Source organism: Salvelinus namaycush, chromosome 5, assembly GCF_016432855.1.
Source record: "Salvelinus namaycush isolate Seneca chromosome 5, SaNama_1.0, whole genome shotgun sequence".
NCBI lineage: Eukaryota > Metazoa > Chordata > Actinopteri > Salmoniformes > Salmonidae > Salvelinus > Salvelinus namaycush.
Genome location: NC_052311.1, coordinates 58190520 through 58211171, shown reverse-complemented (window position 1 = coordinate 58211171; position 20652 = coordinate 58190520). Strand labels below are relative to the sequence as shown.

Sequence of the window (20652 nt, the reverse complement as noted above, 5' to 3'; positions counted from 1 at the left end):
CTAAGAGTATAGGTCTATCTATGTGGAGATGGATTGAGTTGGCCCAGGAGGTAGCTAAGAGTATAGGTCTATCTATGTGGAGATGGATTGAGTTGGCCCAGGAGGTAACTAAGAGTATAGGTCTATCTATGTGGAGATGGATTGAGTTGGCCCAGTAGGTAACTAAGAGTATAGGTCTATCTATGTGGAGATGGTTTGAGTTGGCCCAGGAGGTAGCTAAGAGTATAGGTCTATCTATGTGGAGATGGTTTGAGTTGGCCCAGGAGGTAACTAAGAGTATAGGTCTATCTATGTGGAGATGGTTTGAGTTGGCCCAGGAGGTAGCTAAGAGTATAGGTCTATCTATGTGGAGATGGTTTGAGTTGGCCCAGGAGGTAACTAAGAGTATAGGTCTATCTATGTGGAGATGGATTGAGTTGGCCCAGGAGGTAACTAAGAGTATAGGTCTATCTATGTGGAGATGGATTGAGTTGGCGCAGGAAGTAGCTAAGGTGTACACAGTTTAGTAGAGGGAGAGTCTGGGAGGGATTGGGGAAGTAAAATAGATACTTTACTGTCCATTTGGTTAGAAATGTGGATCTGCTTGAGCTTGCTCAGGAGGTAGCTCAGGATGTGTCTGTGTGAGGAGGAGACTGATCAGACTGAAGGAAGGGGGTTTTATTGGACCAGAGGTAATACTAACAGGTGGCATCCGTCCATAGTGGTTGGGGATCAGGATTGTTTCCACCTGTGGTGCACTCCAGATCTCCTCTGGATCTGTGCCGGGTCTTCCGGAGAGCTGGAGGACTTGCTAGAGGACTTGCTGAGGGGGGAGGAACTGTCCTGAGGGGGCTGGGAGTGCCTGTTTCCCTGCCTGGGACTGGGGCTGTAGGAGGTGGTGGTAAAGGTACCGGGGTACTGGTCCACAGTAGTGCGTCTTCCCTGAGTGGCTGTGGTAGGGCCAGGAGACAAGGGGCCGAGGGGGCGGTGCGGACAGTGGGCCACCATGTGCGTCGCGCTCTGGCAGTAGTGGCACTTCTTTGGCTGGGGCGGCAGGCCACACTCTTTGGCATGGTGGTCTAGTCCTCCACAGTTATAGCATCTGAGACACAGAGAGATGAGATCCGTGTCACATTCCAATTAACAAACAAGCAATTTCTTTCAACTTCAGGGCTTAAAGTGCATATTTATTCTGAATTCAAAGAATAATACCTAGAACTTCTTATATGGGATATCATTACATTTTCTCTAGAATGTAATATGGTACAAATACAATTATAACATGCTTACTAGATTGGTTGAATTATATTTACCCAAAATCTGTTGGTCCAAATGTATCCTTTAGAAGGCAGCATTTCACATAGAATACACCATAGAATATGCATAGAATACACCATAGAATACACCAATACTGAACCTTTAAGAGAAAACAGTTAAAGTGACCAATGCAAATACAATACTTCTCATATGTGTTCTCATCAAGAGATGACAAACCAAATAAATAGATAAATAGCTTATTATTTTCCCTGCTAAAATGCGCTTAAATAACAAATTTGCACACTTGCTGATATTTATAGCTTACTGCCAAATGTCTATAGAAATGCAGTATGTCAACAACAGGCCTAAGGCCTGCAAGAAATAACCAAGACGCTGCTCACGGGCGGAAACAATGACAAGGCGAAACATTGATGACAAGGCGAAACAAAGCAGGGCTCCACACAGGGAACTAAGTCGTGTCACTCCAGCCTGTCACATGGTCTGTTTTATTGAATCAAATAGGAAGCTATTCAATGAACTGGTTAATATAAGAGCAAATCATACCAATTCATTTGCAATAGACGTGATCATTAGATATCAGGTCATAAACAGATAGGCTCATTACGACATTATTAACTTGCAGTCAGATGTTATAAGGCTACATTTCAGGCCGGTCATCCAAAAAGTTACATATTGCAGCTTTAACTCTTTCAGATGGAAACAAAGTGTTTCGCATGACTGAGCTGGAGGCTTGCAGGGGGTCCCTTGGTGGCATCTTCAATTAGAACATGCGAGGGGGGAAGAGGGAAGGAGAGGAGAGGGGGAAGGGCATTGGAATTTAGGTTTCATCCAGGCTAGTTCGCTTGCTTGGGAGGTTACCTACCAATACCCCGTCCTCCACTTCCCAACCCCCACCACAGACTCCCATTCTAGCTGGTAAGAGTGAAAACCAGTTTTCACAAGACAAGCTGCCATGCTGGTCGTAAATGTTTCAAAATTGTCCCTGAATCTATGTTTTTATAACATATCAATCACATAGGCAGGCACTGTTTAGACACATGGTTACATAGTTTCCACAACGTTTATGTTTGCATAATTTCTAATACTTGCATAGAACAACAAATCAGCTGAAGTTTGACTCAAGTAAACCAATAACTCAAGTGAAGAGAAAGGTGTTGGCACAATTTATTTGTAAATTCCAAAATGTTCAAATATTGTCAATGTTAATAAGATCGGGGATGTCACGTTCTGACCTTAGTTCTTTTGTTATTTCTTTGTTTTAGTATGGTCAGGGCGTGAGTTGGGTGGGTTATCTATGTTGTTTTTACTATGTTGGTTTTTTCGTTTGGCCTGGTATGATTCTCAATCAGAGGCAGGTGTCGTTAGTTGTCTCTGATTGAGAATCATACTTAGGTAGCCTTTTTCCACCTGTGTTTCGTGGGTGCTTATTTTCTGTCTTTGTGTATGTCACCAGACAGGACTGTTTCGTTTCGTGTATTCTCGTTTATCGTTAGTTTTGTTGTTTTGTTCGAGTTTCGTTTTCATTAAAAGGCATAATGAACACTTACCACGCTGCACCTTGGTCCTCCGATCCTTACTACTCCTCCTCGTCAGAGGAGGAGGAAGACAGCCGTTACAGGGGAGCCAAGAGTTTAACTGTGTAACACTGTAATACATCAACCCATTAAATAAAAAATATGATAAACCAATATAAAAAAATAAATGCTGGTGGATGTTATTAAAGGGAATGTAGTGTTTCTAAAATGTTTTTAACCTGCCTATTTGGAAGACCGCCGTTACAGAAGCACCCACCAACAAAGGACCAAGCAGCGTGGTAACAGGCAGCAGCAGCAATCGCAGGACTCCTGGACTTGGGAGGAGATTCTGGACAGAGAAGGACCCTGGGCACAGGCTGGAGAATATCGCCGCCCCAAGGCTGAGCTGGAGGCAGCGAAAGCGGAGAGGCGGCGGTATGAGGAGGCAGCACGGCAGCGCGGCTGGAAGCTCAAGAGGCAGCCCCAAAAATGTATTGGGGGGGGGGCACATGGGGAGTGTGGCGAAGTCAGGTAGGAGACCTGCGCCAACTCCCCGTGCTTACCGTGGAGAGAGAGGGACCGGGCAGGCACTGTGTTATGCCGTGAGGCGCACGGTGTCCTCGGTGCGCAGGCAGAGCCCGGTGCGGTACATAGCAACGCCTCGTATCGGCCGGGCTAGAGTGGGCATCGAGCCAGGTGCCATGAAGCCGGCTCAGCGCATCTGGTCTCCAGTGCGTCTCCTCGGGCCAGGGTACATGGCACCAGCCCTACGCATGGTGTCCCCGGTTCGCCAGCACAGCCCAGTGCGGGCTATTCCACCTCGCCGCACTGGCCTGGCTACGGGGAGCATTCAGCCAGGTAGGGTTGGGCAGGCTCGGTGCTCGAGACCTCCAGTGAGCCTCCACGGTCCGGTTTATCCGGTGCCTCCTCCATGTACCAGACCTCCGGTGGCAGCCCCACGCACCAGGCTGTCTCTCCGTTTCCTTCCTCCAGGTGCTCCCGTCTGTCCAGCGCCGCCTGAGTCTCCCTCCTGTCCAGCGCCGCCTGAGTCTCCCTCCTGTCCAGCACCGCCTGAGTCTCCCTCCTGTCCAGCGCCGCCTGAGTCGCCCTCCTGTCCAGCGCCGCCTGAGCCGCCCTCCTGTCCAGCGCCGCCTGAGCCGCCCTCCTGTCCAGAGCCGCCTGAGCCGCCCTCCTGTCCAGAGCCGCCTGAGCCGCCCTCCTGTCCAGAGCCGCCCTCCTGTCCAGAGCCGCCCTCCTGTCCAGAGCCGCCTGAGCCGCCCTCCTGTCCGGAGCCGCCCGTCTGTCCTGAGCCGCCTGAGTCGCCCATCTGTCCTGAGCCGCCCGTCTGTCCTGAGCCGCCAGAGCCGTCCGTCAGCCTGGAGCCGCCAGAGCCGTCCGCCAGCCAGGAGCCGCCAGAGCCGTCCGTCAGCCAGGAGCTGCCCTTCAGTCCGGAGCCGCCCTTCAGTCCGGAGCCGCCCCTCAGTCCAGAGCCGCCCCTCAGTCCAGAGCCGCCCCTCAGTCCAGAGCCGCCCCTCAGTCCAGAGGCGCCCCTCAGTCCAGAGGCGCCCCTCAGTCCAGAGGCGCCCCTCAGTCCAGAGGCGCCCCTCAGTCCAGAGGCGCCCCTCAGTCCAGAGGCGCCCCTCAGTCCAGAGGCGCCCCTCAGTCCAGAGGCGCCCCTCAGTCCAGAGGCGCCCCTCAGTCCAGAGGCGCCCCTCAGTCCAGTGGGGACATTTATTAGGGTCCCCAGTCCAAGGTCAGCGGCGAGGGTCGCCGCTCTAAAGACGCCACTGAAGCGGACTAAGACTATGGTGGAGTGGGGTCCACGTCCCGCGCCAGAGCCGCCACCGCGGACAGATGCCAACCCAGACCCTCCCCTATAGGTTCAGGTTTTGCGGCCGGAGTCCGCACCTTGGGAGGGGGGGGGGGGGGGGGTACTGTCACGTTCTGACCTTAGTTATTTTGTTATTTCTTTATTTTAGTATGGTCAGGGCGTGAGTTGGGTGTGTTATCTATGTTCGTTTTTCTATGTTGGTTTTTTCGTTTGGCCTGGTATGATTCTCAATCAGAGGCAGGTGTCGTTAGTTGTCTCTGATTGAGAATCATACTTAGGTAGCCTTTTTCCACCTGTGTTTCGTGGGTGCTTATTTTCTGTCTTTGTGTATGTCACCAGACAGGACTGTTTCGTTTCGTGTATTCTCGTTTATCGTTAGTTTTGTTGTTTTGTTCGAGTTTCGTTTTCATTAAAAGGCATAATGAACACTTACCACGCTGCACCTTGGTCCTCCGATCCTTACTACTCCTCCTCGTCAGAGGAGGAGGAAGACAGCCGTTACAGGGGAGCCAAGAGTTTAACTGTGTAACACTGTAATACATCAACCCATTAAATAAAAAATATGATAAACCAATATAAAAAAATAAATGCTGGTGGATGTTATTAAAGGGAATGTAGTGTTTCTAAAATGTTTTTAACCTGCCTATTTGGATCCAACCAGCAGCTCTGTTACTGACCCAGAAAGGTTAGGGGTTAGAGGTCAACACACTGACCTCAACATATTTCTATTCCTGCCTTGAAGAAAGATCCTTCTTACATTATAACAATGGGGAGGGAAATTAGGATGAAATGTCTACACAAAAAATAAGTACACATTGTTAAATAAATGTGATCATTGATGTAGCATAGGCCTAACTCAGGTCATAAAATTAGTATCCTCCATAACACAACATGATGCAATATAACATCACCTAACATGATGAATAAAAGGGCAATCCTGTATAAAATAAAAAGCCTGTTTCTGAGAATTCCTCTAAAGTGATATTTGCTATCCATTACAACATTGCATCTACCAATCTATGTCAGTGGGTGTAACGGCAGTCTAAGTCGTCCTCCTCCTCAGACGAGGAGAGGCGAGAAGGATCTGAGGACCAATGTGCAGCGTGGTAATTTTCCATTATTTAATTAACACAAAACAAGACACTATACAAAATGACAAAACAAACTAACCGTCACAGTCCTAGCTGGTGCAGACAAAACACAAAGACAGGAAACAACCACCCACAATCCCCAACACAAAACAAGCCACCTATATATGATTCTCAATCAGGGACAACGATTGACAGCTGTCTCTGATTGAGAACCATATTAGGCTGGACACAGAAACAGACTAACTAGACACACAACATAGAATTCCCACCCAGCTCACGTCCTGACCAACACTAAACAAGCAAAACACATAAGAACTCTGGTCAGGACGTTACAGTGGGGTAAAGGACAAATCTGTATTCAAAGCAAATAGCAGCCAGCAGTAGAGCCTCAAAACCAACCATCACGGAAATAGCAGCACTTAGACCGACTAGACCTCCGTCATACAATATTGCCGTAAAACCATGGCAACTGGAGCCCTATAGAATAACAGTTTGGGTGGAAATGCAGCACCACACAGGAAAAGGTCAAGCACAATCACATTCATTATTTATACTAAACTCATCATACATTTGACCTCTAGAGGAACACCATGCTATAGTGGTTCACTTCCACCATGCACATTGGTTCACTTCCTACAGAACCTCTACAAATGTGGACCTTTGACATAATGTAAATATTGCAGCAGGTATACTCCACACAGAACCTCTGAATCATACACAGGTAAATACGAATATGCAGCTACTGCTAAATATATTACATTAATGCACACATACAGAACCTCTACAAATGTGGACCTTTGACATAATGTAAATATTGCAGCAGGTATACTCCACACAGAACCTCTGAATCATACACAGGTAAATACGAATATGCAGCTACTGCTAAATATATTACATTAATGCACACATACACAGGCACACGCACATGCATGTATGCACATACAAACACACACACACCACTAATGATCACCGCAGCACTACCCTGTTCCTTCCAACATCATTGTCTGTTCTGTTGCTAGTCTCAATTCCCTCCCTGCAGCAGCAGGTCTTAACCACTCTATATTCACTCATAACAGAACATGAAAGGAAAGTCTGTTCTAGTAATTCTATTTCTATGGTTCACTCACCGGTCTCCTTTTGGCTTCCATCTCTGCTGCGGGGCTGGGGGCTTGGGTTTCTGTCTCCTCTCACTGCCCGAGCAGGGGCCTCCCTCGGGGCCCGTGACTTGTACAGACTCCAGGCCCCTGAGGGACCTCTGGAAAGTAAACTCTAGTGGCTCTCCCTCCCGCAGGCTGCGAAAGCCCTCCATGTGCAGTTTGCTCTGGGATAGAAGGAGGAGGATAGGACAGGATAGGGAGAAGAAGACACAGGTTACACAGGGATCTCCTGGTCTAGTCACACACAGTAAAACTAAATCAACCCACCTCTCCATCTAGGTCTCAATCAAACAGATGGATGAATCAAATTCATCTATCTACATCACATTTGATAATTTGCTACCATGTATCCAAATACGTGCTTGAGGACTACTTTTATGGTAAAGACAGACATAGCCATCATAATGGCTGATCCCTACAGTCACTTGCTCCCTGCCATTCCCTGGGTCTGTCGCTGTGGACTGAGCACATTGGTTCACTTCCTATACCAGAGGATTCAGATGGACCTTAGCACACTATAGCAGAACACTAGACTTTTAGAATTGACGCACAAGGGAATTTTAGATCTTTACACAGACCCACAGAGACACAGACCCACAGAGACACAGACCCACAGAGACACAGACCCACACAGGAATGCGAATAACTGTACTTTGAGCAGGATATTGTTAATGCCAAGTAGAAAACGAGGTATGGTTGGTGTAACATTTACATTTTTTACATTTTAGCACACGCTCTTATCCAGAGCGACTTACACTTAATGCATTCATCTTAACGTAGCTGGGTGAGACAACCACATCTCACAGTCGTAGTGAGTAAAACTTTCCTCAGTAAAGCAGCTATCAGCAAAGCCAGTGCTAGTAAGAAAAGTCAAGTTTCAGTCTTACAGGACGATCTGTGAACTCAATCATCGGAATCTTAGGCATTCAGTTGCTAATATAGATCACTAAATGTTTCTAAAACAATTTAATGGCAAGTGAAAAAGGATTTTGGTGTAAAAAAATGCATTTGTTGTATATAATCTTGTAATAACAAATCTATTATAATTACTGCAATTATCATCACTATTGTCCCATTATAAAATACAAAAATATATATTTTTACAGTATTTAAAATATGTATAAAAAAAACAAATAATATCTTACTGTTTGTGAAACTTTAAAACAGTTGGTTCCTTTCCATATTTGTTAGAAATATATTTCTATGTATGATCTATTCATGTATCAAATAATAATAAATGCTTGATTAAGGTTCATGAGTTCTTTAAATAAATTTCATCCAAAGAAAAACACAATTACCAAATACTATTTTACAATTATTTTATTATAAAAAATTAAATAATAGGCATATATAGTATATAAATGGTAATACTATTTATGTTTTATCAAATTAAACACAAATAATTTAGGTTTTGAATATATTCAAAATATCCTAATAATCTCTCAATTAGAGCTTTACTCCTTTTCTTAAACAACTTTTCTTATTACATTTACATCTAATTACATTTTCATGGATCTTGTCCAAAATAAATGTTTACTAAATGAATTAATACATTTACAGTAACTTTTACCTCAACAACAGCATTAAATAAGCCAATTCACCCCCAGTTCACAATACATAATAACTTTATCTAATACACAAAAGGAATACCACTGATGATTTGATTTCTGTGAAAGTTGTTTACAGTAATGTAAATTATTGCATGTCTGAACGACTGCAGTGACAAACCCCCCTCCCCTAAAAACGAATAACTCAATCGAGCAACGAATAAAATAAAAACTAAATAACCCATGAATCCTAATGAAACAACATTCAACTAAACTTAACCCTAGTTCATCTTTATAGAGGCCAACAAAACTAATCTAGCCCATATTTCTACGAGTCACTCGAAGTCACTGATTTGTGTTTCAACAGAAGTCAAAGCATAGGTTCAGGATTCTCTGATCCAGACACCTCGTCCTCCCCCCGACATATTTGAGCCATCCGCCCTTAGCCCAGGCCAGCTCTCTGTTAGCCCTGCTGGAGCCACCTAAACTCTGGGCTACCACAGACCAACCCAGCACAGCAGCCATTTTGCCTGTTTTCAGTTGGGGGATGTGGGAATGAAAAAGGGCATAGAAGAGAAGGGAAAAACAGAAAAAGTGAGTAAGGAGAAAGGAGGAACATGACAAAGAGGAAGGGGTGCGGGTATATACAGTACTTTTCTTTTTTTTCAGCACATGGTCTGTTTACTAGCTCTTCCAATAGTGGAGGAAGCTTTTGCCACTGGACGGCTTGATTGAGAGAAATGTGATATGAATGACAGGGTTGGAGAGGACATACATGTTGAAAAAAATGACAAAACCCTAGAGTTCAGGCTGGGTCAGGCTTCAGCAAGTTTAACTCCTGAATATACCACAGGCCTTTGTTGAGCTTCAACTGTTTCATCGTCAACATATCACAACTAATTCCCAGTTTAAAGAGAAAAATTCCCACGCTTGAAGCAGTTCTTCAGGTCATTCTACAAAGCCATATGCGGTCTCTCCACAGTCCTGTCTACAGAAGCATCCTGTTAGTCATTTGTTAGTCACAATCAAGCTATGCAAGGAAACCTAGCATAACAATCCACGCAACTTTGTGAAACATTTCCAGAAATCAGTCTCAGATTCATGCACCAAATTGTTCCCAGTTAAAATGAATCTGAATTGTAATTGAAGAGTGAGTAAATCATGCATTGCAGTGGTCTCAAAAGCCCGTGGAGGCAGTGACTCAACATCAAACAAGCAGTGGTCAAAAGCACAGACAGATAACATACTGCAACTGCATTGCTCCAACAGTGTCGGTTAGCAGTTAGCTGCACTGTCGTCATAGGCATTTCATCAGCTGGTCATAGAAATCAGTTTTCTCTATAATCAGTCCCTCTATCAATAGATGACTCACTGTAAGAAGGAAGTCATGTGAACACAAGTAGGTAGGTAGCTTTTTTTTTCTTTCTCCCCTTTGAGGGAAAAAAACACCAGGAAGAGGAACAAACAAAGGCTGGTATTAGCCTAGCCCTGGAATGAAGGAGGAGCCTGCCAAATACACAGTGAGATGAGATGGACTGATGAGCAGTCATAACCAAGGATCCACTCCAGCCAGTCTCCCATCGCATCATACACTATATCCCCCGCCACACCACTCCCCAAACCTATGCTGCCCAAGCAAATCCTACTACATTTACATTTGAGTCATTTAGCAGATGCTCTTATCCTGAGCAACTTACATACGTTTTCGCACTTGTCCCCTGTGGGAATCTAACCCACAACCCTGGCATTGCAAGCGCCATTCTCTACCAACTGAGCCACACGAGATGGGGACTTGGCAAGCTAAATTAAGCACACCTAAAATGTGGCAATTTTGGGGTGGATTTGGTGGAATTCTGGCTCTAATTGGGCTGTAAAGTGTCAATAGAATCTAACAACATGGCACGGGATGGTGAAGGAAAGCAGTGCTATAACATAAACAGCCCAAAGCCCACACAGGAGTGAAATAATGTCCAAAATCTAAACCTGGTTGTGAGGTTGGCCTCTAAGCACATGTTTAACCTGACCACTACCATGCATGCACCACCTGTCTTTTCTTTGGCTTCAGAAAACCCCCTCTTATAGAGAGGCCCTTCCCCCATCTTCTGGGTCTATAAAACATGACGAGTAACATCTATCAATCACCCAATTTTCCATTGCAAAACTATTTCACTATAACAATCATTTTCCCGAATGTTAATTATTTCCTGTAGTCCTACAGACATCCTAAATAGAAGCTCATTCATGAGGATGCTACAATTTAGGTGTTACAATGTCACCACTGCTCCTCAACAATGTGCATGTGTCTCAGAGATATGTGGTAGATACAAACTATCCAATAGCCTGCACTGTGTGATCACCCCGTATGTGGGACAATTTGCATCCAACTCGTGTAGACATGAGGGTTCAGCTTGACTATCTATCGGCGGATTATTTGTATCCATAGATGGTTCAACTTAACTTACTTGGTGAACAAATACATCCATAGGAGGATCTACGGGAGTTCCCCCACGACTAGTCATGGATATAAACCCGAAGCCCATCCGCACATTGAACCACTTGCAGTGGCCTGCGCCGGGCATGGACTGTTGCTGCCCACCCTGCAAGGATCCTGGCTCCTCTCCTCTATCACCACCTTTGCCCACCCCTCCTGAAAGCAAGTTGAGAATACAATGTTAAAACATCAATGAAATCACTTCCCATTCGTTTCAGTAAAACTTATTTGGGCAAATTATTTAACTTCTAAAATGTATTCTGCCTTGTACACAATTCATATGCAAAGTACTTATTTTCCAGAGCGGGTAACCAACTCATAAAGAACATAAAAAAAACTTTATTTACATGATTTGCCAGCAGATGGAATTTGCTTTGCTTTGATGGCTATCTAATAAATAGCCATCATAGGCTACTCCAACTTGGATATTGAAGTGTTTATATATCAGCTATGAACTTTCATCTGCACTTGCATCACTTTTAATTTTCTAACAACAAAGGTGAAATAACAGGTGTCCATTGTCACCCATAAACCTCAGCAAAAAGCGCACAAAAAAACTCGAAGTATATAGCAAACGCAGTGGGCGGTAACAACATCTCGGAGGCTACAGTCAGTCCCCTCTCCTTTCCCAGGAAAGAGGGACGCCAGAGAGACAATCTAAGCAGAGATACATAGAATATAGAATAACCTTCGGCCATGTTTCCCTGCCAAGTTTCCGCTCCAAACTTCGGTGATATAAACCCTGCTGGTCTTGATATTGTTTATTCCTCTGCGTCAGTCGAATATTCTGATTCGAGCGACCATACTTTTGCGTGCATGATCCAACGTGCGTTCCCCCATAGATTTTCAGCATATTCTTCTATGGATTTCTCTTGCTCTGTTCACGTGACTCTGTCAATTTACATGCTTTCTGGCGACTATTTTGTTCGGTCCGTGCAATCCGGGATCCTTAGGATGTCCCTAACCATTTGAAGTTGAAATGTAAAATGGTTACAGTAGTGGTTAAGGAAAGGGTTTAGTAAGGGTTATGGTTAAGATTAGGGTTAAAGTAAAGGTAGAGGTTAAGATTAGGGTAGGGTTTAGGGTATGGACGTCCCAAGGATACCGGATAGCAGTGCCATTTTTTTCTCCTCGAATCCAGGCAAAAGAGTTCGTTCGGAGCACAGAGATAACCAATCGTCGTTCCACAAACCGAACATCAACATATTTGTGTAGGCCTATGCCACGTTTATTTATTCATTAGAAGTTTCAAAACATAAGTATTTGGCATGCAAATGCTTGAGTTGTCATTTCGTGCCAAGAATAAACTGAATAAGTACCCTCATATATGTGTGGAAATGTGGTTATGTTAAATACATAGGCATATCCTCAAGTCATGATATATACAGTACCAGTCAAAAGTTTGGACACACCTACTCATTCAAGGGTTTTTCTTAATTTTTGTACTATTTTCTACTTTGTAGAATAACAGTGAAGACATCAAAACTATGAAATAACACACATGGAATCATGTAGTAACCAAAAAAGTGTTAAACAAATAAAAAATATTTTATATTCTTCAAAGCAGCCACCCTTTGCCTCGATGACAGCTTTGCACAATCTTGGCATTCTCTCAATCAGCTTCATGAGGTAGTCACCTGGAATGCATTCCAATTAACTAATTAATTAATTTGTGGAATTTCTTTCCTTCTTAATGCGTTTGAGCCAATAAGTTGTGTTGTGACAAGGTAAGGGTGGAATACAGAAGATAGCCCTATTTAGTAAAAGACCAAGTCCATATTATGGCAAGAACAGCTCAAATAAGCAAAGAGAAACGACAGTCCATCATTACTTTAAGACATGAAGGCCAGTCAATGCAGAACATTTCTTCAAGTGCAGTCGCAAAAACCATCAAGTGCTACTCTCTCATGAGTACCGCCATAGGAAAGGAAGACACAGAGTTACCTCTGCTGCAGAGGATATGTTCATTAGAGTTACCAGTCTCAGAAATTGCAGCCCAAATAAATGCGTCACAGAGTTCAAGTAACAGACACATCTCAACATCAACTGTTCAGAGGAGACTGTGTGAGTCAGGCCTTCATGATCAAATTGCTGTAAAGAAACCACTACTAAAGGACACCAATAATAAGAAGAGACTTGCTTGGGCCAAGAAACACGAGCAATGGACATTTTCACACACTGTACATAGATTTTTCTATTGTGTTATTGACTGTACGTTAGTTTATGTGTAACTCTGAGTTGTTGTTTTTGTCGCACTGCTTTGCTTTATCTTGGCCAGGTCGCAGTTGTAAATGAGAACTTGTTCTCAACTGGCCTACCTGGTTAAATAAAGGTGATTATTTTTATTTATTTTTTTATTAGATGGGTGTAAATTTGTCCTTTGGTCTGATGAGTCCAAATTTGAGATTTTTGGTTCCAACCGCCATGTCTTTGTGAGACGCAGAGTAAATGAACAGATGATCTCCGCATTTGTGGTTCCCACCATGAAGCATGGAGGAGGAGGTGTGATGGTGCTTTGCTGGTGACACTGTCTGTGATTTATTTAGAATTAAAGTCACACAACAAGCATGGCTACCACAGCATTCTGCAGCGACAAACCATCTGGTTTGCTCTTAGTTGGACTATCATTTGTTTTCAACAGGACAATGACCCACCACACCTCCAGGCTGTGTAAGGGCTGTTTGACCAAGAAGTAGAGTGATGAAGTGCTGCATCAGATGACCTGGCCTCTACAATCACCCAACCTGTCACGGCTGTTGAAGGAGGAGGACCAAGGTGCAGCGTGGTGCGCGTCCCTTTTCTTTTATTAATCAAAATGACGCCAAACAAAACAATAAACTCTACAAAAACAAACCGTGAAGCTCAAAGGAAAAGTGCCCTAAACAAAGTCAACTTCCCACAAAGACAGGTGGGATAAAAGGCTACCTAAGTATGGTTCCCAATCAGAGACAACGATAGACTGTTGTCCCTGATTGTGAACCATACCTGGCCAAAACATAGAAATAGAAAATCATAGAAACACAAAACATAGAATGCCCACCCCAACTCACGCCCTGACCAAACCAAAATAGAGACATAAAAAGGATCTCTAAGGTCAGGGCGTGACACAACCTCAACCCAATTGAGATGGTTTGGAATGAGTTGGACCGCAGAGTGAAGGAAAAGCAGCCAACAAGTGCTCAGAATATGTGGGAACTCCTTCAAGGCTGTTGGAAAAGAATTCCAGGGGAAGCTGGTTAAGATAATGCCAAGAATGTGAGCAAAGCTGTCAAGGCAAAGGGTGGCTACTTTGAAGAATCTCAAATATAAAATATGTTTTGATTTGTTTAACACTTTTTGGGTTTACATGAGTCCATATGTGTTATTTCATAGTTTTGATGTCTTCATTATTATTCTAAAATTTAGAAAATAGTACAAATAAAGAATAACCCTTGAATGAGTAGGTGTGTCCAAACTTTTGACAGGTACTGTATATATCAATAAAAACTGTGATCACATTTAACTCCAAGGTAACTATTGCACCGAATTAGGCTACTTCTTATTATCCGTTCAGAATGAATGTCTCTGTAACTATGACATATCACACATATGCCTATCCTTCCTGAAATGTTTATGGGAGTAGAATAGTCACAGGGTTGATTTATGTGATAGAATAATAACTAGTTAAGATAGGGTTTCTGTATCGAGGTCTGAAACATGGTGGCTGACATTAACCAATCTGGTGGGTCCAGTCTTTCCGGGGATGGACAAGTCCTTAGCCTAACTACTTTGTCAGACTCGTAAAATATATATCTACGAGCATCACAGCCACAATGCTTGGGGCATTAAAATAAACCTATTTTCACAGGTATCACAGTTGTCTCACAAAGACAAGCCAAAATTACTCTCAACTGACTTTTAATTTGTATTTTTATCTATATTATTATTATTATTATCACTGCGTTGTTGGGAAAGAGTTCAAGGTAAGAATACCACTCTACTGTTTTACACCTGTTGTATCCTGTGCGCGTGGCGAATTAACTTTGAAACTTGAAACTCACCAGGTAAAGCGAGTTTAGGCTATTTATCACAAAATATGGAAATCCGTATTACTTATAAACTAATCTGTGTTGACATGTATGAGGCAACAACAGATATGCCTAAATATATATCTACCGCGTAAAAGGAAACTAAGAACAAAACATGAACGCATAGATCATACAGGCCCGACCTGACATTCCTGTGCTGTTCTCGACCATAGGTTATCATTTTAGCAAAACCCATGTACAGATCAACTTAGCAGAAATATCTCACAGATAGGCGTATGTGTTCCTTGCATGGTACACATTTAACAGGCCACATAAAGACTATTCGTGCGTATTAACACCTGGTTTTAGTCAATACTATCATCGAATTGTCGAAATAAAAACGATTCCCCGATAGATAATTAGACTATGGCATAAATAACATGACAGAGGGTTCAAAACACAGAGATTGGACAGGGCGAATGTTAGGGGAATTCTTTATGAAGGGGATTGGGGGAGAAATACTCCCAATACATTGTAAACACGCCCACACTACTGCAGGAATAGCCTGATGGACCCCGCCTCACACTTCAATCCGCCTTCAAACGGTGTTTGTGAAGATGCAGAATACGAGAGGAATTGGAGCTCAGCACAAACGCAGCGTGGAACATTGGGCCAGAATGACCAGGCAGCAGCCGTATCAGATGTTACCGAAGCAGGTATTTTCTCAGCTATTATACATGAGTGGACAAATGCGTCAAACTGAATCCGCTCCAATTTGGAAGATTGAGGAGGATTTGGAAACAGAGTTATGTGTTGTGTGTATGATATAAAAGGTGAGGACTGAGAGCAAAACATCATCAGACCATGTATAGTCACAGTTATGAGGTGAAAGTAACCATGCATAATTGGTAATGTGATTGGTACTTAACAGTTATTTTCAACCAGAAATGCCGAGGCCACCGGAGAGCCTCCCTCTCTCTCATTTTATCGAGTTCATTGGGTTTCATTCCATTTTCTACCATTTAGCACTTTTTTTGCAGTCTAGCTTTTGAGTGCCAACAATGTTCATATTGATAAAAAAAATCATTAGGCTGCTACTAATATTAACAACTCTAAGAAATGTAGAAAACTACAATTTAACTGTTTAAACTACAATGTAAAGTGTAAATATATCAGAATCAGATTGTACACAATATATTTAGATCGAATGTCTCTTTTTTTGAACAGTTTTGTGGAAAAAACATTTGTAAAATGGGCTCTACATCCATATAGTCTTTGCGCAAATGTCGATTGTATTGCCTATTCTTGTAACCCCTTTCGAGAATCTGAGATCCTTTCGGAGTGATATTGGGGTACTTATGATGTTTGGTGATAATCAGGAATTTTCCCCATGCAAAGTAAGTGGCTGGGAGGGGCCCGGGCATTGATGGAAGGGAGGCAAGGGAAACGTTAAGGGGTTGTTCTCTTCCAATGCCTTAGCAGATCGAGATAGTGAAACTGGGGAACGAACGATTCGATTTAAAATAAACGTAAGAAATGCGCAATTGGAATCAAATTTTAAGATTGTGGAACTTTTATTTAGGTGCATGTGTAAACCATTGCTCGTTCTCTGAGGCTACCGCTTTGCTAAACTGTTGAGCTCAATGAGGTTATATCTTAGTCCATCAAATTTTTAAATACACAATTGTGCCCAATAAATCAGATTATGGAGATTAAAAACGATATGTTGAAACACATTAAAGGGAAATTAAATATTGGACAATTAATATATTTAAACCATAAGGTAGTTAATAATTAAGTCTCAAACATACTGAACAAAAATATAAACCCAACATGTGAAGTGTTGGTACCATGTTTTATGAGCTAAAATAAAAGATCACAGAAATGTTCCATAGGCACAAACAGCTTATTTATCTCAATTTCTTGGCACAAATTTGTTTACAGCCCTGTTAGTGAGCATTTCTCTAATAATAATAAAGATAATTCATCCACCTGACAGGTGTTGGATATTAAGAAGCTGATTAAACAGCATGATCATTACACAGGTGCACCTTGTACTGAGGCCAATAAAAGGCCACTCTAAAATGAGCAGTTTTTTCACACAACACAATGCCTCTATCTCAAGCTTTGAGGGAGTGTGCAATTGGAATGCCGAATGTCCACCAGAGCTGTTTCCAGATAATTTAATGTCGTTTTAGAGAATTTGGCAGTACATCCAACTGGCCTCACAACCGCAGACCACGTCTAACCACCCCAGCCCAGGACCTCCACATCCGGCTTCTTCACCAGCGGGATAGTATGAGACCAGCCACCTGGACAGCTGATGAAACTGTGGGTTTTGCACATCCAAATAATTTCTGCACAAAATGTCAGAAACCTCAGGGAAGCTCATCTGAGTGCTCATCATCCTCACCAGGGTCTTGACCTGACTGCAGTTCGGCGTCGTAACCAACTTCAGTGGGCAAATGCTCGCTTTCGATGGCCACTGGCACACTGGAGAAGTGTGCTCTTCACAGATTCAAATGTACCGGGGAGATGGCAGACGTGTGGCGCTGTGTGGGCGAGCGGTTTGCTGATATCAACGATGTGAACAGAGAGATGGGGTTATGGTATGGGCAAGCATAAGCTGCGGACAATAAACACTATTGCATTTTATCGATGGCAATTTGAATGCACAGAAATACCGGGACGAGATCCTGAGGCCCATTGACGTGCCATTAATCCGCCGCCATCACCTCATGTTTCAGTATGATATTGCATGGCCCCATGTCACAAAGATATGTACACAATTCCTGGAAGCTGAAAATCTCCCAGTTCTTCCAAGGCCTGTATACTCACCAGACATGTCACCCATTGAGCATGTTTGGAATGCTCTGGATCGACATGTACGACAGCGTGTTCAAGCTCCCACTAATATCCAGCAACTTCGTACTGCCATTGAAGATGAGTGGGACAACATTCAATAGGCCACAATCAACAGCCTGATCAACTCTACGAAAGAGATGTCGCACACACACACACAAATATTATTGCACAGCTAACCTTGTGGGGAGCTAACCTTGTGGGGACATACAATTCAGACCCATTCAAAATCCTATTTTCTCTAACCCCTAAACCTAACCTGTACCCTTACTCTAACCTTAACCCTAACCCAAAAATCTAACCTTAACCCTAGCTCCTAACCCTAAAACTAGCGGTCTGGCAAGGGTTGACATCTCAGCTCAACTAGCGGTCTGGCAAGGGTTGACATCTCAGCTCAGCGACTGAAGACTGAAGAGTTTCGCCACAGAGTTTCTAAACCCAGAGGCGCAACATCGCGAGACTACCGGGAGCGCTTGCCAAACAGACCAGGCCAATGAGTCAATGAACGAAGTAAAAAATTCTTCCTTAGTTGTTAATTTTCTCGAAATCTAAAGGTACAACCTAGATTCGAGCCAATGTTTTAAGTAAACGAATATGTCATTACTCCAACCTCGTGAAACTGACAGGTTTTAATTTTTCATCAAAAACAACCTATATCGAAGAAGTGCCATTGATTTGACGGCATGCACATGCGCAGTTTGGCGCGAGACGAACGTCAGACGTGTTTCTACGCATGCGCTTAGCAAGCAAACGTTGCCATGACGTCGCCTACAAGTGAGATCGGGGATTTCTATTGGAGAAGCAATTTTAGCCTATCTTCATACTGTGCTGCCTTTGATTTCGCAGCTGTTTATCCTATTGCCTCTCCATCTCCATCTTCGGAATATAGCCTTTTAGAAAGTATAGCCTAATGAATGTAGGCAAGAATGTCCACATGGTAACAAACTGTTTGGATGCTAACCAATGGCATTTATTAAAAAGCCTATAAGAACCCGGAAGAATTTGAAATAAATCTCATATTTTTCATTATAGTAACATAATCTCCGTTTTGGCTCATTTGACCCCCCTCTCCAGTCTCTGCGTTGCCTGGTCCAAAATCAAAGCATACTTACATAACGTTTATGGTTAATTAATTGCAGAACATTAGGCTATAGGAAGAAGTGGGGAACACATATGCATCAATTTAGCTTACCGATTGTTCACCATTGTCGAGAATATAGCAACTGATCGATCGGCTATTAGTTCCTGAGGAAAGATGGAGAGGGTAGTTTGTATCGATACTAGTCTATTGGTAAGCTGTTTGCAGCTACCAGCTGCGCTGTCCAGCCATAGCGCCTCTGCGCAGCCTCACCTTCTGCTACTCTCGTGGCTGATTGGATGCCTGTACAAATAGCGCCAAATTGGAACAGTGAGTGTTGCTCCCTAGGAACTCAGTGCAATCATGTTGATATAGGTAACAGCGTAGCACCATCTAGTGTTAATTTCATTACATTGAAAGAAAGCCTAGTACAGTAATGTGTAGTGTGTAGCCTATTGGAAATAGGCAGCAATATACTTTATATTATTTTACTCCCCCCCCCCCAAAAGCCTTTGTCGTAATTAGATACTTCAATATTGTTCAACTGTGTGTTGACTGTTTTTGTTTCTTTCGATGTGTAGTTTCTATTTTAGACCTTCACAGCAATAGGTAGGCCTGGGTATCTATTTAATTTCGGAATGGGGAATTTACATGAAAGGTTTTACTCTCTTGTGTCATCTGGTGGTTGCTGGGGATTGGCTCTCTAGGATGCAGCCCTAATGCATGTAGTATATGTGAATAGTAAACCATACAATAACTACAATACAATTCACAATCGAACAGTCTACATGTTTTAAAATAGATAGTCCTGTTGTAGAAGAGATTCGATTAAGATCAAAGTTGTTTGATTATCCTATAGTGTTTGGGTAGCTATCAAGCAACGTGCATCGATGAAGAAGAATCTAAAAGTAGATTTTAAAAACAAATGAAACACGGACGTTATTTTTATGAAACTTAAATTCCCAATAAGGGATAGCCTACCAGACTAAGAGTTTTAGGACAAAGTCTAAGTATTTCGATTGGAACGGACCTTTTTGATCATCCTCACAGATATATTATTCATACAGAACCTTTACATCTCAATTTAAACCAGACAAAACTTCATTTCATTCATCTGAATCACAGAATCGGACAATATAAACAACAACAATGTATTCAAATGTTTGCCCAAAATGTTGTGTAACATCTAAGAATGTTACACGTCTGAACAACCCTTTTTATAAAACAAATAAAAATAAGTAAATGCACAAATTAACTGCAAATATTTTTTGAAGACTAAATTCATGAAATTCTTAATGAAAAAATTTTACATTTCCATGTAAGTGCCAAAGGTGTAAAAGAGAGAAAGAACAAGTTCTGGTGCCGTTTTGGTTATCAACAATTATATTAACAAAATATTATTATTTCAGAATTTCTAGAAGGAATTTAATTCAACTCCTGGACATAAAATGGAAATGTAGGCCTTTCTAAATACAACACATTTTCTCTCTTTCAGATACAGTGCTCATTTTGATAAACCTGAAATAAATATACAATTTCTATCCTTTCCTGTATTCATTAATTCTTTAATTGTTTACTTGGTCCTATACTTTTTTATGATTTTGTTATTGTTTTATTTTCTAATAAAATGTTTCCAGTGATGGGAATTGAACAACAGGTTGTTATCAATACACAAATGAATTCTTGGCTGATTATTACTAATTGATCATATCTGACATTTTAGCTCAAAATGTATTACTCTAATTAAAATAAATAGTAACAGAGTGAATTTTATGTTCCAATCCAAATGTTGATTTTCATAATTTATTGTAACTTTT

General features: G+C 42.4%; 1 protein-coding gene across 1 annotated transcript; it reads right to left on the bottom strand.

Annotated features, from left to right (window-relative positions):
* Positions 1 to 711: 711 nt before the first annotated feature.
* LOC120047207 (protein lin-28 homolog A-like) lies at positions 712 to 17740 on the bottom strand. Its single transcript, XM_038992738.1, has 4 exons — positions 17734 to 17740; positions 10860 to 11044; positions 6821 to 7014; positions 712 to 1081 (listed from the first exon to the last, which is right to left on the bottom strand). Exons 1-4 carry the CDS (start codon positions 17738 to 17740, stop codon positions 712 to 714), a joined length of 756 nt encoding a protein of 251 aa, XP_038848666.1.
* Positions 17741 to 20652: the final 2912 nt, after the last annotated feature.